This window comes from Chaetodon trifascialis, chromosome 9, assembly GCF_039877785.1.
Source record: "Chaetodon trifascialis isolate fChaTrf1 chromosome 9, fChaTrf1.hap1, whole genome shotgun sequence".
Taxonomy (NCBI): domain Eukaryota; kingdom Metazoa; phylum Chordata; class Actinopteri; order Chaetodontiformes; family Chaetodontidae; genus Chaetodon; species Chaetodon trifascialis.
The window spans coordinates 26,704,493-26,729,517 of NC_092064.1; the positions used below are offsets into that span (position 1 = coordinate 26,704,493).

The window sequence follows — 25,025 nt, forward strand, 5'->3', positions numbered from 1 at the left end:
TTATTATTGACTTTTAGTTCAGCAGAAATCCCTGAAAGGTTGCTGATGTGATCACTTTTGAAAGTGTTGTCCTTCTCTTCAAGGATGGCATTTTATTTTAACATGTGAACTGCATTTCTATCGAACACAGAGTAAAATAGTAGTAGTTTTGAGTTTGATCTCTCATGTTTATATGCTAACATCACCTCTCTTCCATTCAGAACACTAGTAGTCAGTCCATGCAGTTTAATTAGTCTGTAAATGTGTTTTATAGCAGATATTTTTAAATAAAATACTTCTAATATAACCTGCAGTTCTTTGTACTTCTGTTTTCAAGCACTGACATGTTCTTCATCTACACCTCATGTCATGTTTGCTTACTGTGTAATATTCACATTACAAGTCTCCACTTCAGCGAGATGTTTCTGACAAACATAAACCGCATGGAGCGATTAGAGGCAGATTGTCCCTGTGTCTGTGATGAACATTACAAATTAGATAAGACTTTATTGATCCCACACTGGGGAAATTAAGCCGTTACAGCCAGCAAGTATTACAAAAAGCAAAAACAGTGGTACAAAAGGGTCAGAGTAAAAAAGAAAAGTGTGCATGATACAGAATTTAAAAAACAACTATGTATATGTACATTATGTACAGATTAGAAAAATACTAAATGCCCTAAAAATCCTACTGCCCATAAAAGTACTATTGCCAATATTCTTATGAGGAAAAACTACTAGTGTCATATGTTGTATTGCGCTTGAGATGCATTTGAGATGCAGAGAAGAAACTGTCAGAAAAATTCTGTATCAGAAAAACTCAAATGATAGTTTGGGCTGTTTTATTTGTGCGTGTCATGAACGTCTCAAGAATGTGTCTTCAAGGACTTTTCATGTCCGTAAATGTGAGGGATAAATGCTTGTATGGCTTCATATCGACACTCCTTTTTCTACTTACTGAAAATGATGATAATAAGGACAACTGTTTGTGTGTTTGTTTGTTTATTCTTAAAAGAATTGCTGTTGTTTTTTCACCCCGGAAAAATACTAATGTGTCTTTTACCGGAACATTTTAATGTACGGAACGGAAATGGTCCCACCCTATTATTGTTCCCCCGGTGTTCGCAGCGGTTCCCGCAGTATTTTTTCAGTTTTTATTTATCAGTTATTCTTTTCTCACAGCCGCAACATAATATTCCGCAATAATCTCAGATTTAGCAGTTGACTTGTGTTCAAAACATCGCGTTGAAAATGGATGGGACGTTTTTAGCTAACGTTAGTCTGTTATTTAGTCTGTTAGCTAGTTGTGTTTGTCCAGTGTACAGGTAACAGTCAGGTGTATTAAACTGCTAAATGTGTGTAACCCCGTAAACGTGGATTTCATCTATTAATGGTGAACAAACTTTTTCTTGTTGGAGGAGAGTGCCGTAACTTCCAGTAAATATGGATTCAGACAAGAGGAGAGACGAGCGGAGTTGGGACTGGTACAGCCCGCAGTGCCGAGCCCAAATGGACGAGGTCTTTTTCCGCCAGCATGACTACATCCAGGCCGGCAGCCCGGAGCACAAAGAGTTCTGGGCTTTCTTTGATCGTTTCCAGAGGTTTAAATCAAAGAGGGACATGTCTGCGTCAGGAGCATACCGAAAAGAGGACAGAGAAGAAGGGAGAGATCGGACCAAGACTGGAAAGATAGACCTTGGCCTTCCTAAAGAGTATGATGCTCGCTACCGGATTAATGTGTCTGTGTGCACCAAGGATATCGAGGATCACCTGGGGAAAAGAAGCAGGCAGAGATCCTCAGGTCCAGGTAGTCAGCAGATATCGGACTGCCGCCTGGCTCTCCTGCATTTCCTGGACTTCAGCCAGAGACAGAGTTTTGTCAAACTGGCCAAGCTTCGCCAGGAGCAGAAGAACCTGCCCATCTTCCAGTACCGGGACAGGATCGTGGAGCTGGTGCGACTTCACCCTGTGGTCGTGGTGGCAGGGGACACGGGCTGTGGGAAGTCCACCCAGGTACCGCAGTACCTTCTGTCTGCTGGCTTCACCCACATCGCCTGCACTCAGCCTCGACGGATTGCCTGCATATCCCTCGCAAAGAGGGTCAGCTTTGAGAGTCTCAATCAGTTTGGCTCAAAGGTTTGTCATCAACCGTCAACTACAGATCTACCTCATCTTTAAACTGCTTTAGAGCTCACAAAACGCAGTCATGTTTTGCAGGTGGGGCACCAGATACGCTTTGAGACCACCCGGACCACAGCCACCAAACTGTTGTTCTTGACTGAGGGGCTGCTGCTGCGGCAGATCCAGCAGGACAGGACGCTGGCTCAGTACCAGGTGGTGATCGTGGACGAGGTCCATGAGAGACACCTCCACTGTGACTTCCTTCTTGGGGTCCTGCGCTCTCTGGTGGCTGACCGCCCAGACCTGCGTCTCATCCTCATGTCCGCCACCATCAACATCAAACTGTTCTCTGACTATTTCAGCAGTGCTCCTGTGATGCAGGTGCCAGGCAGGCTGTTCCCGATACAGGTGAGCAGTGGACAGCAGTAACTATGTATGGTAAATATTCAGTATGTTGGTTTCATATATTGTTTGTTGTTATGTGGTTGGTCTGAAATGCCACCTGTAGTACAAATATGAAGCAATAAATTTGAACATTATGTTCCAGATACGTTCTTTTAAATTCTTTTTTCTGTTTCCTGCACTAAGGTGATATACCAGCCCATTCCACCCGAGGAGCAGGCCACGCGTTCAGAGAAACTGGATCCCAGACCGTACCTGCGCATCCTGCAGGCCATTGATCAGCGTTACCCTCCGGAGGAACGTGGCGACCTGCTCCTCTTCCTCAGCGGTGTGGCGGAGATCTCCACTATCCAGGAAGCCTGTCAGATCTATGCCACGCACACGCGTCGCTGGATCGTCTTACCGCTGCACAGCACCCTCTCGCTGGCCCAGCAGGATAAGGCACCGTCAGCTTAGTTTGGATTAGAATTGACAGAAGCTGTAATGTTTGAATCCGAGGTGATAGCGATGGTTTATTGTTGTAATTCTCTGTCATCTTGTTGTTCTTCAGGTGTTTGACATCGCTCCTCCTGGGGTGAGAAAGTGCATCATCTCTACCAATATCGCTGAGACCTCAGTTACAATAGATGGGGTGCGCTTTGTTGTAGACTCAGGTATGGAACTGGTAGTTTGCCTGAGCTACCAATGAGTCCAATCTTAAAAATCTAATAATTTTCAATAAATTGTAAAAAAACAAAAAACAAAAAAAAAACACATGGCCCACAGGTAGAACGGCAGCCACATACATGGATTGTTTTGTTATTTTTTTCTTTTACAGGAAAGGTAAAAGAAATGAGCTTTGATCCCAAGGCCAAGATGCAACGTCTGCAGGAGTTCTGGATCAGCCGAGCCAGCTCTGAGCAGAGGAAAGGCCGAGCCGGCCGTACAGGTCCGGGAGTGTGTTACCGCCTGTACGCTGAGTCTGACTACGATGCCTTTGCTCCTTATCCTGTGCCTGAAATCCACAGAGTGGCTCTGGACTCTCTCATCCTTCAGGTACATCCAGTAGAAAGCAGGCTAACAATTCTTCTTTCCAATCCTTCAGTTTCCACAGTTAAATTCTAAACCTTCATTTCTGCCATTTTCTTCCTGCAGATGAAGAGCATGTGTCTCGGAGATCCGCTTTCTTTTGTTTTCATTGATCCTCCTCCAGCTTCCAGTATTCAGACTGCAGTTACTTATCTGAAAGAGCAGGGGGCGCTAGACAGCCGCAGTGAGTTGACTTCTATTGGTAGTCTGCTGGCACAGCTGCCTGTGGATGTGGTCATAGGTAAGATTCCCCACGCCAAACCCATGTTGTCGTTTGTTATTTCTTCTGCTTCTTCTCTGGCACTGACGCACTGGAGTTAAAAAGTGCCACACCGTTAGATGTGTGTAAGTGTGTGTGTGCTTGTGTTCGTTCAGGGAAGATGCTGGTGCTGGGCTCTTTGTTTAACCTGGTGGAGCCCGTGTTGACGGTGGCAGCAGCCCTCAGCGTTCAGTCGCCTTTCCTGCGCAGCTCACAGCACAACCCAGACTGTGCCACTGCCCGCCAGCCCCTGCACAGCAACCAGGGAGACCCCTTCACCCTGCTCAACACCTTCAACGCCTGGATGCAGGTCAGGAAGGGAAACATTCGAAATTCGAAATGAACGGTCTTCATTGTACATGAACCTGTTCATCTTTGAGCCCAACAGGTGAAGGCAGAGAGAGGCGGCGGCACGAGGAAATGGTGCAGGAGGAGGGGTCTGGAGGAGCAGCGACTGTACGAGATGGTCAACCTACGTAGGCAGTTCAAGGTCGGCTGTTGATACAGTAGTTCACATTTAAAAACATCTTTGTCATCAAAGGTTTTACGTGCGAACGCTATTCACAATATGAGCTTCCCCTCTGGGTAACAGGACCTGCTGAGGAGCCACGGCCTGCTGGAGTCAGAGAACAGCGCCTCCTCTGGTGGTGACCGCGGGCAGCGCAGGGAGAGGCTAACAGAGAGGAGGCAGCTGCACCAGCTGAAGAGAGATCACGAGAAGCAGGAGAGCAGCAGACGGAAAGTCCTGAGAATGGACGAGGGCCAGGATGGAGAGCTGTCTTCAGGATCCGACGCGGAGGAATCAGGCAGAGGCAAAAAGGGCAAGGAGGCATCAGGACAGGACGTGGACATACAGGTGAGCTCAGTTTGTTGTGCTGTTCTGGGATAAACATGTGATTCACCAGCACAATTAAATAAAATTAAACGTTATAGCTTCAGGTAAGTGCTGCTTTATGCTGATCATGTTTATGTCAGATAAACTGGTAGAACTGACAGTAAGAAGGTGGAGAGGATGTTATCTTTCTATGAAGGGAAGAACGATAGATTCCAGAGGTGGATGTGTTTGTCTTTGTGCACGTCTGATGTAGTTACACCCTGAGTGACCTCTCTGTGGTGCTCTTCGCTCTGCAACAGGAGGTGAAGTTTAAACTACGTCACAACGTGTCGGAGCTGCAGGAGGCCGTCACCATCAGCCAGGACTTGTCCTCCCGCCAGCAGGCTTTGCTCAAGCTGCTGCTTTGCAGAGGCCTCTACCCTCAGCTGGCCCTGCCTGATGAGCACAACTCCACCCGCAAGGACTCTGAGCAGGTCAGGCCTGCTGCTGCACCCGTCCTCCTTCATAGTGATATAACAAAGTGGGAAACCTTTAGTCGGTAAACCAACTGTCACCAACAGTGACTGAAGAAATGATGGCGGGTGAAATGTTCCACTTCTGCTTTGTGATTTCATATTATTTATGTGTTGTGTAGGTGTTTCACACAAAGAATAAGCAAGGAGTGGTGATTCATCCCACCAGCGTGTTTGCCAGTGACCCAGAGGTGCTGCACGTGCCTGAGAATGACTCCGGAGAAATGGGTAAACCTCGAACTTCTATTCAAGCACTACATGTAGACTTTCTTTTATGATTTCAGAATGAATTTCCCTGAAGAATCAGCCCGTTGTCCAGATTACGTGTAACATCTGCTTCACTCCAGTGGGGCAGTTTATTCACGTATTTATTTAGAAGTACGAGCTCTGCTGTGAAAAGCAAACTTTAAAATAGTGAAACAGTCAGGAAAACACAAAAAGCAAGACGGCTTGTTTCTGGTCTGAGCACGACAAGAGAGGCACAAACAGGCAACAAGTACATCAACAACAAGACAACAAGAGTCATCACGTTTATCGTTCATAAGAGCAAAACACCACCGGCACAGAAAACTTGCCAATGTAATCCACTAATACGAGACATTTAAACTCAATTCACTCATTTTAAGCACTTCCTGAATTATTAACCAGCAGTGTCTTTGTGGGAGTTGCTTTTACTTTGAAATCCAGATGTTTCTTAAAATTCTGGACAATTCCCTAAAAACGTTTTGTCTTCAAGTTGCCAAACTTTGTACCTGCTCGTTCTGCACTCCTGATCCATATGTCTCTTCCTTTCACTTATTTTTGCTCATGTCTCACAACATGTCTCATCTGCTTCTCCCTCTTTGTCCCTGTTTCCTGCCTGAAGGGCCTGATAGGACGGACAGCAGCAGACACCAGCTGCTAGCCTTTGTCACTCTGCTGGAGACCAACAAGCCATATTTGTCCAACTGCGTTCGGGTTCCTGCACTGCAAGTTAGTAGCAGACATGGGATGTCTCTGCTAAATGTTCTGTTTTTCATAAATCCTCTTGGACTAACCCTGATGTGTCCCTGCTGTGGTCCGTCCACGCTTCATGCATCAGTCATGTCTCTGTGCTCACCAGACTCTGCTGCTGGTAGCAAACTCTGTCGACAGCAACGCTGACTGCACGCGTCTGGTGGTGGACGGCTGGCTGGAGCTGGAGATGAGGCAGCCAGAGGAGGCCCTGAAGGCGCTGTCCACAGCTCTTACCCTGAGGGCTGAGTGGGAGCGCCTCCTGTTGGTGCAGCTGGGACATAGCACGATGGGGGGATCAGCAGTCCAAGGGGTGTCCCGCAAAGTCGTTGAGAAGCTGAGTGAAGGCCTGGTCCGCTGCCTGCTCTACACCGAGGTACCGCTGCAGGGCTGACGTGGTGGTCACAGTATAACAAACAAGAAGATTTTAGACGCAAATAATGATTATGTTCAATCATTTCAAATAGTTTTTAACATTTTTGATGTGCCACTATTTTAAGTGTAGTTAAAGCTTTTCGCAATCATTAAGAAAATTTTAAAATATGCCACCGGAAAGCAACGAGGCACGCAAGTAAATGACCAAGAACAAGAGGAACAGCTTCACTGGTCAGAAAATCAGTGCAGACAAAAAGACGAAGAGCAAAAATTGAATTGTACCTAAATTCATGTTGTTTTTTTATATTAAAAGAGAAAGAATTCAAAAAGAAAGGTAGAGCTAAATCAAGTCTAAACCCTTGAATGCGTGTTGTTTGTGTGTACTGTGTGTGTTTCATTGTTGCTCATTTCTACTTTTCAGACATTTGCAGTGACTCAGACGCTCGTCTTTTTACAACCTCTTTAATGTACTCTGTGTGTACTCTCTCTGTGTACTTTCTGAGTATTTCTTACCCTCCCTCACAGGTCACTTACAGCCTACGGCGACTCACAGCTTTCCAGACCCAGAACCTGTACATCGGCCCTCAGTGTGAGTCTGAGCTGCCTCACACCAAAGCTCCAGATCTAAAGCCGCTGTTTCCTGGAGCCGAGGCCAAGCCGGACCCCATTAAAGGAGGCCTGCGTGTCACCAGCTTCTTCACCTACAACTGCCTGGCTGTGAGTCCGCCTTAAACAAAACTGTCAACATCACAAATCCGTGTTTCAGATGCTTGATTATGAAATGCCTGATATGCTTATTTTGTGGAAGTGTGTGTATTTCTGGAGGTCACTTCAGGTGAACTGTACCAGTTCACGCACATAAAGGTTAATCGTTGCTATTTTATTTGCATCGCTGAATTTTTTTTTTCCATAAATGAATATCTATGCTTTTGGATTTTGGATCCAGCTTGTCAAAAGCATCCAGCTTAAAGTAAACTCTGATTTGCAGGACTCAAAGGATCTGTACAGCGAGTGTTTACGCATTTTCTGGACCTGTCCTAACTGTGACCTCTACATGCCTCTGACTCCCCTGGAGCGCATGCAGCACGAGGCCTCCTGCAGGCTGGCTGGAGAACAGCAGCAGCCGGAGGAAGGTGAGGAGTTTGTCTCTTCTTTTTGCGTCAGATGACTTAAACACATTCAGCAGCTGACTTGAGATCACTTGAGATTAACTGTGAGTGTGTGTTGTGGTTTTCAGGGCCAGAAGGTGGAAAGGGAAGCTCCTCCTCAGCGTCCAGTCTCACCAGAGTTTATCACTGCGACGTGTGTGATGAAGACCTGACCCTCACCTCCACTGAGATCCTCAAACATAAAAGGCAGCACATGTATTCTACCAAGTAACTGCCCACAGCGTCGACACACGACAGCTAATCCCAGCGCAGCTTTCTGCTCTGTCAAGGAAAGACTTGAATTTTCAGAATAAAATAGTTCCTTTAGTGGAACATTTGTCACTGCTCTTCTTCATTTGGGACCTGAGGAACTTTATTAAAGTGCTATTACTCCCCTCTAATGGCCACTGGATGTATTTGCTTTTGCAAAGTTATTTTTCCACAGTTTAAATATATTCAAAGGCTGGAAACAAAAGAACACGTTTTCTAGATTTGTTTTTCAAATTTCTTAGGTAGCATTGTGGATTAAGTGTAGAATACAACTTGCATGCAGTGTTTGGGTGAAGGCACGGTGAGTTGACGACATGCACTGTGAGAGAGAAGTAGACACTGATTTAAAATATAGAGTGAGGGTTTAATAATGATACAAACCCACGATATGTAACACCTCAAAGCAGCACATTGGCACAAAGTCAGAAGTAAGACAGCACGGAAGATAAAAACCTGTCTCAAAAAAATAAAGAATCAGAATAAATATCTCAATAAATAAATAAACAGGTAATATCTCATTAATTACTTTGAAACTAATAAATACGTACATTTGAAAATATGCACATTGGCAGAAATCAATAACCCAAAAAGTAAATAGTACCGAACACAGAGTTACTTAGAAATCATAAGTTATTGATTACTCAAATCAAAAGGCACATTTATTAAGATGTAAGAATGGGGGGGGGGGCCTGCATTTGTGATCAATGACTGTCAGCACTGGACTCCAACACCGTTTCTCAACCAGAAGTAGCAAACTGTGCAATGGCTTTACTAGTTCTGTGTTTCTGCACCATCGAGTGAACGTGTATCTGTGTGCAGGTCTATGCGTTGCAGAAGTGTGGGGGTTGTGTGTATGTGCGTGGGGGGGGGGGTGTTAAAGTAGTGAAAAACTAGCATCCCGTAACCGAGAGGTCAAGGGTCACGTTCATCTGAACCCTGCTGCCTGTTCACTCACTTTAAGTCACTTCGGAGTAAAGTTCTTGGCTAAACCTAAAATGTGAATAATCAGGTGAAGCTTCTGAAAGGTTCATTCTGCCGTGGCTCAGGTTAACAGCTGATCCTCTGTTTGGGACGTGACACTGTGGTGAAGCTCGTCAGCACTTGCTTCCTTGTACAGAGTGCACTGTGTGTATCTGTCATTTAAAGGAAAATGCTTCTGGAAGTCCACCGTGGAAGCAGGTCTGTGGGCTGATGTCCTTCAGTCTGCGATGCTCGGCGCATTTCATGAATTATTTTGTGATTTTTCGCTGTCATTTACTACAACAACTCGCAGGAATCCGGACATGAGCTTCGGGCGTTCAGTAGCTGGGTCTTCATGTAGGTGAAGAGACCATTTATGAGGATGTTAGAGCCTCAGCAGATTTTAATACAAGAGGCAAATATGCCTCTTTGGTAACACAGTTTTGCATGATTGTTGAGCACTGCTGCAAAGTGGAGGATGCACAAAAACAAATGTTTATGTCGACATGTTAGGATTTTTGAAAACAAGCTGTTGGGGCTGTGGCCAGTTATTCACCACCAATCAGCAAAATAGACCCAGAAATGCAAGGTGCATCACCAGAAGCATTTCTAAAAAAAAGTCTTGGGGTGAATTGATGCGTAAACTCAGAAAAAACCTTCGTCACACACTGTAGCATCCTCAGCACCACCGCCGCACCACCTCACAGACGGCTAAGAGGCGGCGGGAAAGTTCGGACGGGGTTAGGACAGGACTCAAAATAGCAGCTTTTTGACTTCATACTTAAAGCGACATTCAGCAAACACATCTGCCACTGTGCCCACACGAAGGCCTACCGCCACGCTTCTTTTTCAAGTTACCGTGTCTCTTTTCTCATCACAGGGTCAACAGTCTACAGCACGCACATTGAAATGTCACACCTGTGAGCCACGTGCCGCTGCTCAAAGACAAGTTTGTGTTCCTATTTATCTTTTCCGCTTGATATCGAACACAATAACACACTACAGTATTCAGTTCCAACACTTTTCCATTTCCGTTTAGTTTTTCTTAACGCGAGCGTCTGGTACAAAAATACTCTTCCATACATTGTTCATTGCACTTCGTTTTTTTGGTGGAGTCTCGTTCAAAGGCCCGGACGCATCTACAGATTGGTTAGTGTGGGGTCCTGTTTGCTTTTCTTTGGGGTTGGGACTGTAAGGTCGCTGTGTACATTAGGTAGAATAGACTCACTCAGAGGCCTCAGTTGTAAGCACCTTGACTGATTCAACATGTACAGTGGTGGGATGTGATGTTTTCTGTGATTAACACTGAAAATACATGGAAAGATGAAAAATATGTGTAAAGTGAAGGTGTTTGACACACTCTTGATTGTTTTTTTTTTGTTTTTTTAAACAAAAGACCATGGTTACAAAGGACCATAATGAATCACATTATGACTTTTAAGTCTTTGTGGTTGTCATTGCAACTTCCCTTAATTATAATTGTCCCTTTGCATTAGATAACCTTTCTTCCACTGTGGTCGACTACTTTAACCAGTGGTCTCAGATGCTCGTACTTTCTTGAAGACTGCACTCGCTCGCGCTCGCTGTCTCCAAACCTCTCTCCCCCTTCTCTTTTTCATGTCTTAACCAGGGTTTGAGTACCATCTGAGGTAAAATTAGAGGTAAAGGGTGACATCTGTTCATCTGACTGAAAAACAGGCCAACATGAAACAAATAACTTCCCCAAAATCTCATGTTTGTGAATATGTGATAGTGTGTGCCATTGGGGGATTCTGTCAATATGTTTTACATTTAATAAAATATACCAATTAAAATTATAACAATCATATATATAAACATCTTTTGTTTTTTGTGTTTTTCCTTCTAAATAAAAAACAGACATTTGAAACAGTGTACACATCATCGTTGCCTCTGCCACTCTCTTCCTGCGATAAAGTCTCTGACCGCTAACTCTAGATCAGCCCAAACCTCAGTAAATCCACCATGAAGGCTCCTGATGACTCCCGCAGAGCCTGGTCTGAGTGCAGTGCACCTTCGGCAGGCGTGGACCAGTGAGGAAGGCCCCAGGTTGAAAAGAGAAAGAGCGGAATGCAGTGGAAGGCCGCGGGGCTTTGGAGGGCCACGTCAGAGGTCTGGGTCTTCTGAGAGCACTGTTTTACCTGCTGAGCTCCGTCTCCTCCAGCCCCACAGGTGCTCTCTCCTCTCAACGCCCAAACCTCCTTGGTCCAGAGAACCCCTCCCACCCCCGAGCCTGGCCTCATCGGACCGCCTTGTGCTTTCCCCCACAGCAGCCACACCTCTCCCCACACCGCAGGCAGGCGCGCAAAGGCAGGTAGCAGCACATGCAGGGCACGAAGAGCGACAGGGCCAAGAGGGCCAACCAGCGGGCACAGCAAAGGGGGTGCGGGTGGCCCCCCATCGAGTCATCACACGAGCAAGGCTCCCAGAACTCCCCCTCAGAGTCCGACATGCAGTGGTAGAGCAGACTCTCTGCACACCACACACAGGTCCACTGGCGCAGGCAGTGCAGGGCCGGGTCTGGGGCGTCTCTGCAGCGGCCCCGCCCGTTCTCTGAAGCGCTGAAGACGGAGCGGCAGTACACGCAGCGAGATGAGCACGACGACGAAGCCTGAGGACAGGGGCTGTCGTCATCAGGGGACATGACCCCCGGGTCGCCGCTGCTGCTGGCCCCTCCTCCTCTCTTACGAGTCCGCGACCGGGGCGTGGCCAGCGAGGTGTGGATGCAGCAGGGAGAGGGCGAGCCTTTGCCCGTCTCCTGGGGTGAGCCAGCACCTGAGGACACGCCCGACACAGCATTGGGCATGGACATACAGGTGGGCGACGATGAGGACAGACGCTGGGAAGCTTTACTGTCCAGGCTCACTGTCATGTCACAGCCTGCCGTCCCCACACCTGCCAGCTCCTTCTCAAAGCGAACCACGCACAGCTCTGACTTGTCCTGCAGACTCCCTCCCCCACCAACAACCACACCCCCGGTCAGCCCCCCGACCATAGTCCTGGTCGCCCCTGCTCGTCGGTAATCCTCATAACCACGAGAACCCCACAGGTCTTTGCAAGGGTCCACACTGCGCAGGTCTCCCTCCTCTAGCAGGGAAATGGTGGGTGAGAGGGGGGACAGCGGAGATGAGGCTGCGGGACCCACAGGAGGAGTAGGTGGAGCAGGAGGTGGGGGCGGGGGCGCTGGGGGATTCAACACAGCTGTCATTTGGTGCTGTCCTGGCCTGGTGTGGATCTGTGGAGAGGGTATAGGATTACAGAGTGAGTCAGGAACAGCGTGTACTGTGGCAGCAGTCACAGAAGGCCCTGATCGCATATCTATTGAAGACATCTCCAACAGCTGCACGAGTGATCAAGAGCCCCACATTTGATAAGGTTTCATTGTACAGGATGTCAGTGGGTCCTTTTGATCCTACAGCAGATGATGCTGCAGTACCTGAGCAGGTGTCTGAGTGGTGACAGCATGGCTGGATCCAAAACTGAACTCTTCAGGCCGCACGAAGCAGGTAGACGACGACTCGCTCGTCACTATCGTGATGGGTTTGGGAAGCATTTCCTTTCTGCTGTTGGATGACGATTCACTTCCTGTATGGGACTGGCAGAGGCTGTGTGTCATCCCACAAGTCAAAAACATCAAACTGCACTGCAAAGGAGCAAACTGCTCAGATACTCACAGCTTGACCGTCATCCTCGGTGTCAGCCTCTTCTGGTGTGGAGGACGAGGGCGAGTCAGAACCTTGATAGCATGAAAAGAGAGGGTTTAGGCTTTAGTCAATGCATCCCAAAGCCAATTAAAAACATATGGCTCATATCTCTACCTCTGTCCAGCTTGTCTATGACAGCCTGCAGCCCCTTCTCAAAGGAGATGGCATCGGCGGGGCTCTGGAACGTAAGGCCAAACTTTCGATCCTCTACTCGCCAGTGATGGAAGATGGGGTTCACCTTGTTGTACACCAACCCCCTTTGCACTGCGCACTCCAACACTGGCTACAGACACAAACATGCCAAACATGAGAAGTCAGTGAACCCGCCAAGCTGTGTCCCCTCCTCAAATCATGCCCTCACATAACATAAATACAGTCTTTAGGTGGTGTTGATGAGCAACGTGGCACCAAAGACAGCCTTAACACACGCACACACTCACTGCTCGATCTCGCAGCCGTTCTCCACGTATGATGTATTCTCTCCGCCCCCTGCCGTCATGACTCCGCCCCTTACATATGACCACATGACTGAGGCCGCCACCTCCAAGGGGCACCCAACCGCCACTGGAGTCATCACGTGTCATCACCACTGCACGAACACGCACACTGTCAAGGAAGCAGAGAGAGGAAGCAGAGGCCCAGACTGATTAAACACGGCAATGATGCGCCGTGCACTGACACACAACGCGCAACTACGCGCAAACATTTACGCACTAATGCGCACAGGTGAAAAGAGGGAAGCCTAGATCAACTTCCATCATGCAAACATGCAGTACAAATGTCAGTGTGATGACCGAATGTGATGCTGAGGCAACTGATTCCAGCTCTGTTGAACTGAAGCTGCATGATGAAATTAACACAAAGAGGACGGAACTGACAGTTCGGCCTGTGTGAGTAACACAACAGGTAAAGGCGTATGCTATCATACTGTAAGCCAGGGCAGATTTATGGTCACGTGATTGAGGTAAATCTGATTTTGATCGCAATAAACAAATTGGAAATATTTTAACAGTTCTGGTTTGGCGTTATTTAAACATGTCTGCTGCTGTTGGAGAATCGGGCTGTTCCGCGTGCGACTGATAACGGCTGAGAATAAAGGAAGTGTGGACAGAAAGCAAGCCGGCGTTGAGAGAAATGGCTAAATGGGAGGAGGGAGGAAGAAAGTGTTTCCCAGATAGATGTATCAATGAACGCACCCATTCGCCATCAGAGGCCCCGGCATTCTTGCAAGAATAAGCTCTGCCCTCGCCAATCGGCTGAATAATTCAGCACCGCGGCTCGGCTCGGCATGTGCACGTAACGCATGCACAGCCGCGTCTTTTTACTTATTTCCAAATCACACTCAATCTGAATTGTTGCGATTATTTGTTCAGACGCTGCTCTCCTCAGCTCAGCCCCTGCCGCACGCACTCATTAACACACCCCGATGTTATGTTATATTTTTTATGAATGGGACGGAGCGACACTGGATTCGACATCGCACTGCGCGTTATGCGTTTCTCCGGAAATTTTATTAGGCCTAAACACAATGCAATCGCGTGTGGAGAGAAAAAAAAAAAAAAGGGAAGGAAAAGGGAACGAGTGGGTGAGAGGATGGAGAGGAAACGAGAGATGGGGGGAGGGGGCCGATTAGAAAAGGGAAGGAGGAGAGGAGGTGTGAGGATGAGGGAGAGCGAGCGAGAGAGAGAGAGAAAAAAAATCACATTTCATTCATAAAGTTTGGCTTTAAAAAATCATAATGAAACCCCGAGACACGTTGATAAAAATCACAACGCCTCCATCCCTCCCTCGTTTTACTGTAGCCATGTCTTGAATGACGCGATCCTGGCCCCAAACTCGCCATATTTCGCCTTTTTTTTCCCCTCTCCCATACATTTTACACATTTACTGATTTCGTGACTGTTTTTACCAATCGCTAACCACGCATTTACTTCTGAATTGTTGCATGGCTTCTGTTGCTTAATGTGCCTTCATTATTATTTTTCAATCCCGTGCGTGTAGACGCTGTGCCAGTCGCCTGAAAGCACAGGTCCACATGTAGGTGGCTTAACATTTATCACACATTGGCATGGATATATCGGAAATGGGGTGTATGCTGTTGATTCAAGACTACGTAATGGTGTTTTTATTCTCGGCAGCCTGCTAAATTGTAGAGCAGCGATTGTGATAATAGTGCATGATGCTGGGTTGGTGTAACACTGATGGCGGTGGCGTTCTTTCTATCCGTTTTGCTGGATGGCTGAATAGATATGTGCAATGTTAAAAATGAAAATGTAAGGACTTACTCGCCCTCCATGGCTCGGTGTTGCCCGCCGCTTGCAGCAGCCCACCCCAGGGTCTCCTCTCTCTCTCTCTCTTTTTATCCTCCTTTCAGGAAACACTCACAGACTCACTCACATTCTCCCTCTATCTGCTCTCATTTTCCTAATCTTTCTCTCTCTTCCTCTCTCTCGCTCTCTCTCTCTCCACCTTGATGTCGTTTCGGTGTATCAGGATAGGCTTGAGGTTGCAGCAGCCATTTTCCGCTGGCAGCATCCTCCCTCTCTCCCTCCCTCCTTCTCTCTCTCTCTCACTCTCTCTCTCTCCCTCTCTCTCCAAATCACTCCCTCGCTTATTCCCTTCCTCGCTCTACCTGCCCCGTGCCAATACATCCGCACTAATCACCGGCAGCATCGTGGCTTTAGGTGGGCCACAGGGTTAGTCAGCGCGTGTGATTGTGAGTGATTGAATCCGAGTTGCTTATGCAGTGATGTGGGTGGTAAATGAAAAGCTGGGTAAACCATCAGTGACCTCGGGTTGATCCCATGATCAAATTCTATGGAGCAAAAACGAAGTAAATTAAAATTGGATGGATTGGCTCCTGCTTTCGTCTTTAACTCCTGACTGTGCATGCTGTGTAGGGGCTCATTGTGAGCAGGAAGCGAACACCGTTCAGCGGGATGATCGCGTCGGTGCTCGCGGTGACAAAGGTTTCAGCACCGCGGACAGCAACACTTCCGCTTGTGCGGAAACGCCATCTTCCACTTTAAAAACACGTTGAAGTTCAGCGGTGAAAGCACCATGTGTGAATGTGACTGCGTTTGTGGCTCTCTGCAGGAAGTTTTAAGATATTTTATGTTACTCTGCGTTCACTTAAGGAAAGAAAACGACGTTGTTTTGCTGTTTTCAGACTTGGCGTAACTTTAAATACGTGAGTATTTAGCAGGCGTCTGGCGTTACCGTACGTGTAAACTGCAGCTACAATAAGCGTGCAGAGCAAATTGTTAGCGAGCGCTCGCGTTTTTCGTTAACGACTGTTCAAACTCCAACAAATCAGCTAAACAGTCACAGGTGATAATAATATAATATGATATAATTGTTCCCAGCTACGTCACATGGCTCGTTGGTCTAGGGGTATGATTCTCGCTTAGGGTGCGAGAGGTCCCGGGTTCAAATCCCGGACGAGCCCGCTTTTATCTCTCATGGTCTGTTTTTTAATTGATTATTTGATTGACTGTCAAAACTATTGCAGTAATCATCACAGACGTATTACAGTAATATTTTCTGTACTGCAGTTAGAAGATGTTAAAAGCTCAAAGCTTCCTGTGAATAAAGGTTATTGTGTCTCCTTCTTTCCCTTTGCACAGTTTGGCCCCGAAAATAAGAAAAACGCTGAATTAATAGTAGATACATACCGGGAAAACAGCAGATCCAGGTCGAGGCGCTGCACCGCGGCTTCCTGCACTTTAGACCTTTGGAAGGCGACAAATTCACCAACAAAACTCCTCATTTTTGTTTCCTTCAACTCTGTGTGAAAGTTAAGTTGTTCAGTTACCACAGAGGTAAACCTGTTGCTACTGATGCACACAGACAAGAGTTTACAATGAACACTTAAAGGCATTGTCGCGTCTTCCATCAATTTGGGGACAGAAGGCCACTCACGCTAACGCACAAAGCTATTTATAGACGTCTTCTTCACATCTAAAGTCACATTTAAAGCTAGAAATTCATGATCAAATGTCGCGTGGTAGCACATAATAGTATTACAAAGCGAAGGCACATAAAATACTAAAACACGACTGTAATCCACAATCGGTTAATAATAGCAGTAATGAAGTGCGAGGCCAACAGAAAGTTGGCTGTTAGTGTCAAATTTACAGTTAAATGTCTCTTTTCTGCTTTAAGATGTTTTTATGTGAAGCAACTGTTTAGCATGATGTCAAACGTTTCTCATGTTTTTGTGATGTTTCTCTTTTTTTAAATAAAGTTTACTCTGCAATACTCATACTGAGTACTAATTATGGAAGAAAAGGACCGATGACCAAATTTTCCTTATTGTACACAATAAGTGTCTGTGTCTGTGGCTCTGAACAAGAAGTCTGTCAACTGAAATCTGTCAAATATGGCACAAATATATAGTTTCATTCTCTAAAAATGTTCACTGATTTTCTGAAATAGCTGGATGTTGCAATGTTGAGCAAATATGACTAAAACAGGAAGAAAAAGGACATTCATTGGGGACTATTTTGAGTGGTGGAGTAATATATAAGGCTGCAGTGGGTGGCTCTGGCAGCAGGACGTGTATATGGGGTTGACTCAAAATAAACTACAATGGCTGTGGTTTGTGGTAAAGAAGGAAAGTGTCACCCGGTGGAATAGTGTGGCTTATTGATGACTTTTTAATGTTTTTTGGACATTAAAGGAGCTCTATGGCACAGAGGAAGAAGCTACATCTGGCTTCAAAAGACAAACAGCAACAAATTATCCCTCAACTTCCTGCCTCTAAGATCCAAACACCTGTGTCGTTCATACAAAGAGGTGACCGGAGGTCGAACTACAGAAACCCAAACTGTTTTGATCTTCCTTGTATTTTCCCTTGAATCGCCGCAGTAAGATCTGCAGCTCGCTTGGCACTGAGGAAGACGCAGGAGGAGGGACGTTAGTGATTTGGAAAGTAGTTAGGTGTCTGTAGATGACTTGATTTCTATGAAAGTTTGAGCTGTAATGTAAAGAAAACTGACCGTCGTTGGAAGTTTTTCTCTGAATCGTTTATTGCAGACAAAGATTTGCATTGTAAGATCAACTGGATTACAAACCATCTAGAGAGGAAGAGGCATTACAATTTAGAAAACACTCAAACTTCAATGGCAATTCTCTTAGTTGCTAGGATACAAGGCAAGGGCAATACATTTCTATGAGGTCTACTAAGGAGGAAATGAACACTGTATACAAAACGTGTGTTTGGGGAAAATAATGTTGCGTTGTGTTGTGTTGATGGTTTTGTGTGACACTCAGTGTCACAGGGTGGTGATCATGTGGTTGTAACAGAGCTGAGGCCAAAGGCGTTGAATGCAGTAGATGGACATGAAATTTTTTGGCCACCAGCTGCTATAAAATTCTAATGTTTCCTTGCATAAAATAATTAACTGTAACATTTATGAACTCTTGAATGTCTTCATAAATGTAGATGTGGTGCAGTTTCTGTAAATGTCAATTGATTTGTGAGGCATGAGAAACAAATCAACCACCAGCATCGTATTCCTCAGGGAAGCTGCATCTGAGCTGACTGGATGTACAGTGGATCAGTGGCGTGTGTGTCTGAGTGCGTCTGTACATGGTTGAGTGTGTTCCTGGGGGTGGATTACACAATCATTTCCAGCTGTCGTGCATATTCGATGACCTGTTGTGCCAGCTCCGTGGAGGGGATGGTCACCTCTTCCGTCCGCTGCTGCTGACTGGTGAAAGAGTAATAGCCATCTGGGCTCAAAGTCCATCCCCTCTGAAATACAATGAGATTAAAAATCAGTGATGGCTGTTCAGAAACGATCTGCCAGCACAGGACTCTTACATACTGTAACTGCTATTAACGTCTGCTCAAACATTTTACATATCTTTACAATTTATGAAGAAACATATGGAATAATAATGACACCTTCAAGGTGAAATGTTGCTAAAACAGACTCATCTGCAGTTTAAATTAAGTTCTTTTGGTATGTTTTAGGTACCAGCCAGCACCATCAAAATACAAAAGCGAATTTCTTTTAAACCAGAAAACTTTCACTTCTTCTTCAATCTTTGCATACTACTTAAAATTTGACATAGAATTTAAGTTTGATTCCCAAATTGAAGCATACATACCTTTTTGGCATACTCTGTCATCTTTTTGGGGGAGCTGAAGAAAAGCACACGGGTGGCTTCACTGAACTGGATCTGCTCATACGCTTTCTCTATGCAGCCTGCGATCTCATCCCTGCAAGTGAAAAGGCCAAAGTTTTGGTCGAATTTATCTTTAAAAAACAAAGTCAGATTATTGTCCCTTCTTCCTGATAAATTAAAGAAATTGAGATGGGGCCATTTCTTAGCCAGTCCATAATTTTCTATATCAAGACACCTTACCACTTACAATCAGAAAGAAAAGGGAAAAAGTGTTAAAATTGTCATCCATTTGGTCAAAGTGTGAGTTAACTAGTAAAACAGCATAATCCCTCAGTTTTATTGCTGTGGTTACGAACAACTTAAAATACCTTCACACACATTTAGAAATGAGTTTTAAACAACTGACCAAAACTGTCCTGAAAGTGTCCTGATAGATGGTTTTAATGACTTAACCCAATATTTTCCATGACCATAGTATTAAATAACCAAAACTTTTAAAACCACAACATGCACTGGGCCATGAAACTACATTTATTTCACAGGGGAAAAAACATTGGTTATAAAGCACTCAGAAAGCACTGTATCCATGAAACAAGTGTAGAAATAATAGCAGACATAGCCAATATACTGACTCTTACCGAATTGTGTCCAGCAGAATATCTATAAAAAAGGTGTAGCTCTCAGCAGGGATGTTGCCTTTGGCAAGAAATACTTTGTTGTAGCTTCCCTCCATCAAGTACTGAAAAGGCCATGAGAGGATGTAAAACATTAATGTGGCATTCACATACAAATTATTACTGACATTGTGTATGTGCCAATTAATCTGTACCTTTGAATGAATAATCTGAGAGTACAAATTACTAATTGGATGCACAGATACCAAAATTCTACTGCTAACAATATCAAAACCTAAATTTGTCAAGGTGTAAATCGCAGCACCTGCTCTAAGGACACGGGGTGTCTGATGTACACGTTGGTCTGAATGTCTCGTGCACTCAATCTCTCAAGTTCTGTGTGAAACTCTGACACACGGTTCTGTGAGAGCAGGAAGAGCAGGTTCAGTCCGAGCAACTGGTGCATGTAGGCAGCTTCAGGCAGTTCGTCCCTTCATGACAAAGATAAAGAAAGAGCCGTGTTAGAAAACCACAGTGAGTACTAATATGTCCCACTGCACATGAGAAATGACAAAGGTGACATTACTTGTAATCAAAGTAGTAACATTTTAGCTGGGCCATGTATCTCTCAAAGGATGGGATGTCCTTCTTGAGGATACTCCACAAGGCTCCAATTTCAAGGACATCACCTGAAAGAAAGACAAAAATCTGTCTGATTTCAGGATATAATCTTGATAACTTTGCAAAACCCTGATCAATGATTAATATTTATGTCCCTCAGCTTGACCTGTCACCGATACTCACGAGCTAAAATGAGCTGCTGTTTAGTGAGCGCGGACCCACTGGTGGGTAAAAAGTTCAGCTCCAGTAAGGAAACCTACAGGAAAACAGAACAAAGGTTGGTGTCATTTTCTGCAAAATTACAAACTTAACGTGTCAGTTGTGTTATCCAAATTCTTTGACATAATCTAAGAAGACGGCACTAATCTTTCATGACAGAATCAAACGAGCTGTCAGCTTTTCAATTGACCGCACGGGGTTTTGGAAAACAAAACTTCATCCCAACAACGTAATTTTAACAGAGGAGGTATAACATTGTATTAAGTAATAGCTAGCGTGTGCTGTTTATTCTGGTTGTCGGTTCCGGATTAAAACTTGCGTTAGTTGTACAATGAATTAACGTTAGCGGACGGTAACGTACGTCAACATTAGCAACAGTGACCGTAGTGATTGGCTTCCTGAGTCGTAACCCCTGAAATAATTATACTGACTTTTTAGCCGAACACGATAATGAGGTTACCAAATGTGAACCCAATGTTATCTTCCCCAAAAGGGCTGCAATAGTGTGTCTTAAGTTTATAGAAAACTCTACACACAACATTAGCCTTGCTAGCCTAAGTTAGCGCAGTTAGCTACAATTGCTAACAGTGCTAGCGCTTCTAAATAGGCAGTGTACCTGGAACGTGCCATAACGTTAAAAACAGGCAATCCAATGTACGACTTATACCTTCAGTTTGCTGAGAAGCTCTCCGCATTTACTCAGGTTTGGGTTTTTCTTGTTCCACTCCGCTTTGAGTGTCTCATACAGCCCTGCAGTCTCTTTCAACGCCATGGTGATTCTGCAAAATATACGACACCGGCCAACGTAATACGTTAAATGACGTCTGCTGTCGTGAACTCTCGTGTATGGACTGTTTTCCCTGAGACAGACGGCGGGTCAAGATGGCGGCATTCAACGCGGAGCGATGGCTGGATGGTTTACCAAACCATAGTATTTTCACAAAAAATCGAGAGAAGTTGAATTTGGAATCCAGCGCAAATGAAAGAGTGGTCGCCAAAAACCTCACTTTTTGTTTGGATGGGGACTTTTTCCTGTGGGACGACACAGACCGCGTGTTTTATACGACCAATCTGCGACAGCTAAACTCGGAAGAGAGTCGCAGCAGCGGGAACTATCAGACGTTGCTATGCATCAACCCTCCTCTCTTCGAAGTGTGCCAGGTGTTGCTAAGCCCCACGCAGCACCACGTCGCGCTCGTGGGGCAGCGGGGCGTCTCGGTGCTGGAGCTTCCTCAGCGGTGGGGCAAGAGGTCCGAGTTCGAGGGCGGAAGGAGCGAAATCAACTGCAAGACCATCCCGGTGGCGGAGCGCTTCTTCACCAGCTCACCGTCGGTGAATCTGCGGCAGGCGGCTTGGTACCCCGACGAGACCGACGAGCCCCACCTGGTGCTGCTCACGTCCGACAACACCATCAGGTTTTACAGCCTGAGGTCGCCTCAAGCGCTAGCCAAAGTCCTGTCAGCGTCGCAGTCGGAAGATGGCAACAGCGTCCAACCTCCGGGCCGTTCCTATGCAGCGGCTCTCGGCGAGATCGCAGTGGCGTTTGACTTCGGGCCGATTTTGCCGCCTCCCCGGCACCTGGCAGCGCGGTCCCCCAAAGAACAGCTGGTCTACCCCCTGTACATCCTCTACGAAAACGGGGAGACCTTTCTGAGCTACACGAGCCAGACAAACGGACTGAATGTGAGTAAACCCGTTGGACCCCTCCCGATGTATCCCGCAGCAGAAGATAACTATGGCTATGATGCTTGTGCCATCCTCTGCCTGCCGTGTGTGCCCACTGTGCTCGTCATCGCCACAGAAACAGGTACTCTGTATCACTGTGTGGTGTTGGAGTCTGAAGAAGAGGAGGAGACGGGGGCAGTGGAGAGGTGGATGCGAGGCACAGAGGCAGTGCCGGCTCTCTACGTGTTTGAGTGTGTTGAGCTGGAGCTCACCCTCAAAGTAGCCACAGGAGAGGATGAGGAGCCTCAAGAGCTGGATTTCACCTGCCCGATCAGGCTGCACAGGGACCCTCTGTGCCACCAAAGGTATCACTGCACCCACGAAGCAGGTGTGCACAGTGTGGGGCTAATCTGGGTGACGAAGCTGCAGAAGTTCCTCCAGTCCGACGAGAAGGATAAGGACAGTCTCATGGAGCTGGCTGCTGAGAAGCGATGCATTGTCGAGCACATCCTTTGTACCAGGCCACTCCTGACTACTCAGCCAGCTCCGGTTCGTGGCTTTTTGATTGTGTCTGACCTTTCCTTGGGCGCCACCATGATCTGCATCACCAGCACCTATGAGTGCATCCTGTTGCCCCTGCTGAGCTCCATTCGCCCTCCCTCCCCTCCCCTGCTTTGCTCCTATCCAGGTCCAGGCTCTGGTAGCTCCCCTCTACGCGGGCTGTCCGAGGACTCCTTCGAGCAGCACATCCGCAACATCCTGACACGCAGCTCCACCAATCCTCTCGTACTCAAGGCTGGGGACAAGGACACATCACCGCCGTCTCCGGAGTGTCTGCAGCTCCTCAGCAGAGCCACGCAGGTCTTCAGTGAGGAGTACATTCTCAAGCAGGACATGGCCCGTGAGGAGATGCAGAGAAGAGTGAAACTCCTCACGAGTCAGAAGAACAAGCAGTTGGAAGAGATGGTTCTGTGCAAGGAGGAGAGGATGAGTCTGAGAGAGGCGGCGGAGAGGTTGGCCGACAAGTACGAAGATGCAAAGTATCGCCAGGAAACCATCATGAACAGGGTTAAAAGTGTGCTGGGCAGCCTGCAGAGCCAGCTACCCATACTGTCCAACAGCGAGAAGCACATGAAGAACGAGCTGCAGACCATCAGCGATCGGCTGAAACACCTGGACAACAGCATCAAGCAGGTGAGCATGAAGATGGAGTACCAGAAGACGCAAGTGGACAAGGACACGCCCACAGCCAGGACGACAGTGGCGCTCAATGCCCATCACAAGAGGGTCGTCCAGGATGTCCTCAGAGAACAGGGACAGCAAATCGGTGACATGATGAAACAGATCAGAGACATTAAGAATCACTTCAGCTTCTAAGCACTGCAGGAATAAGTAGAAATGTATCGCCAACAGTTAGGGAAACTCATTCAAACGCTCTTTTGAATACAGTCATTAAATCTTCCTTTTTACTTGATGTTTGATAAGACGCGTGTGTGGAGGGGGTATTTGAATTGAAAGATACTTTATATACACTGATACAGCTTCACCTTTGATACCACATATTTGGCTCTTAATAGGGGTACAATGGCTTTGCCTTCTTGTCTTGCATCATATTTTTTTACATAAATGTTTCTGAATGTGAAGGTTCAAGTCAGCGCTTTAGTCATAGAAGAATAAGGCATGTATAGTCCAGTAAAGTGGGAAATATTTTGAGCAGATATGTTTTGAACATACTCACTGTTTGTATTAACAATAAAATGTGATGTTCTCTACCGGTTGTTACTCGTTTGTGACTATCGGCCATTTACTGTTGAAGCTATTTGATTAAAAAGTGCAATATGAGTGAAGTGAACCCAGATTGACTGATACACTGCAAATATACAGATTAAAATTAAAACGTATGTTAATAATACATTTAAAAAAGCAGAGAAAGGGATGTTAAAGGACAGGTTCACCATCCTATGTGCACAGACTGAGCGCTCCACACCTCCAGTCTGCCATCTACAGCTGGATGCTGTTATGCACAGTTTCAGAGTCGGCTGCCAGGAATCCTGCATCCGCCAGATGTCACCCCTCTCCAGAGTCGATGACCTCGGTTTTTCTTCCACGGCAGGTTTTCTAGTGAGGAATTCCCCACGTAAACACAGAGTGACGTATGTGGAGACCCCGTTTTCACTGAGTAAGCTTGATTGTTGGGGATGTCTGCCGCTGGTGGGGATCCTCAGCTGCAGTTTGGGTCTTCACCCCATCGCTGTGGCAGCGCTCTGTGGCTGCATTTGAGCACCAAGTGCTTCAGATGGTTTATGACTCAGCACAGCTTAATTATGTAACAGATGAGCATTGTTCAGACTGCTGTGGGGATTTTTTTATTCTACTCATTAAAGCGGTGATGCTACAAATGGCCTGGAAATTTACAAGAAGTCAGCATTAAATTCATTTGTAGTCCAGAAACTGTATCTCCATAAGAGCATTTCAGCTCTCCTTCGTGCATTTTGTCACCTTACTTGACTTTTTTTTCCACATTTCCTCCCTTTTTCTGCCTCACAGAAACACACAGGAGAGGGTGTGGAGTGCTGCAGGTCCAGATCAGGAATTGTCCAAATAGGGGGATGTTGTTAAGTCTTTCATAAAGGTACAGTGTCTAGATCCTGTGCATGGGCCTGAGGAGACTTAGCGGACCCTAGGAAAAGAGATATTAATAACTCTGGGGCCAGCCCACCACATTCTTCACATGTGAGTCACTGTAAGCCAGAGAGCAGGGAGGAAAGGGCTGCGCTGCCTCTGTTTCTCATTTGTGTTTCTTTCCATGGAGGAGTGGAGCAGGGAGGCGGGGAGGCCAGCCCTCCTTCTGCGAACCCTGGAAGCCTTATGTGAAACACACACGGCTCGACACGGGACACGAGGCCTATTTGTACCTACGCCGCATTGTTTACACACACAGGATAAAAAGCAAAATACTTACAGGCATGCAAGAGAGAGAGTGGAAGTAAAGAGGGATGAGGGGTAATGGACAGTGTTTAACTGTGTGTGTGTGAGAGAAAAAGCTTCAGATGGTGGGAACGAGGGGAGAGAGTCTCAGAAAATGGTGGTATGGGGACTTGGCAGGGGAGAGAGTGACTCACTGTTTA

The 25,025-nt window shown here is 46.3% G+C and overlaps 4 protein-coding genes and 1 non-coding gene across 5 annotated transcripts; 3 read left to right on the forward strand and 2 right to left on the reverse strand.

Moving 5' to 3' along the window:
* The first annotated feature begins 1,076 nt into the window (after positions 1–1,076).
* On the forward strand, positions 1,077–8,158 carry dhx34 (DEAH (Asp-Glu-Ala-His) box polypeptide 34). Its single transcript, XM_070970392.1, has 16 exons — positions 1,077–2,114; positions 2,196–2,507; positions 2,688–2,942; positions 3,052–3,154; positions 3,319–3,536; positions 3,636–3,810; positions 3,945–4,138; positions 4,217–4,318; positions 4,421–4,684; positions 4,963–5,136; positions 5,298–5,403; positions 6,041–6,147; positions 6,278–6,544; positions 7,069–7,260; positions 7,532–7,676; positions 7,781–8,158. Exons 1-16 carry the CDS (start codon positions 1,422–1,424, stop codon positions 7,921–7,923), a joined length of 3,450 nt encoding a protein of 1,149 aa, XP_070826493.1. The 5' UTR covers positions 1,077–1,421; the 3' UTR covers positions 7,924–8,158.
* Positions 8,159–8,307: 149 nt separating this feature from the next.
* Positions 8,308–15,199, reverse strand: spred3 (sprouty related EVH1 domain containing 3). Its single transcript, XM_070970393.1, has 6 exons — positions 14,929–15,199; positions 13,084–13,249; positions 12,758–12,926; positions 12,614–12,675; positions 12,376–12,534; positions 8,308–12,174 (listed from the first exon to the last, which is right to left on the reverse strand). Exons 1-6 carry the CDS (start codon positions 14,937–14,939, stop codon positions 11,179–11,181), a joined length of 1,563 nt encoding a protein of 520 aa, XP_070826494.1. The 5' UTR covers positions 14,940–15,199; the 3' UTR covers positions 8,308–11,178.
* Positions 15,200–16,019: 820 nt separating this feature from the next.
* On the forward strand, positions 16,020–16,091 carry trnap-agg (transfer RNA proline (anticodon AGG)). The gene has a single exon. It is a non-coding gene; the product is annotated as a tRNA-Pro (tRNA).
* Positions 16,092–17,655: 1,564 nt separating this feature from the next.
* Positions 17,656–21,116, reverse strand: psmd8 (proteasome 26S subunit, non-ATPase 8). The gene is made up of 7 exons (XM_070970742.1): positions 20,900–21,116; positions 20,197–20,269; positions 19,979–20,081; positions 19,718–19,883; positions 19,417–19,517; positions 18,761–18,872; positions 17,656–18,401 (listed from the first exon to the last, which is right to left on the reverse strand). Exons 1-7 carry the CDS (start codon positions 21,002–21,004, stop codon positions 18,264–18,266), a joined length of 798 nt encoding a protein of 265 aa, XP_070826843.1. The 5' UTR covers positions 21,005–21,116; the 3' UTR covers positions 17,656–18,263.
* On the forward strand, positions 21,099–23,663 carry nup88 (nucleoporin 88). Its single transcript, XM_070970741.1, has one exon. It carries the CDS (start codon positions 21,115–21,117, stop codon positions 23,272–23,274), a length of 2,160 nt encoding a protein of 719 aa, XP_070826842.1. The 5' UTR covers positions 21,099–21,114; the 3' UTR covers positions 23,275–23,663.
* Positions 23,664–25,025: the final 1,362 nt, after the last annotated feature.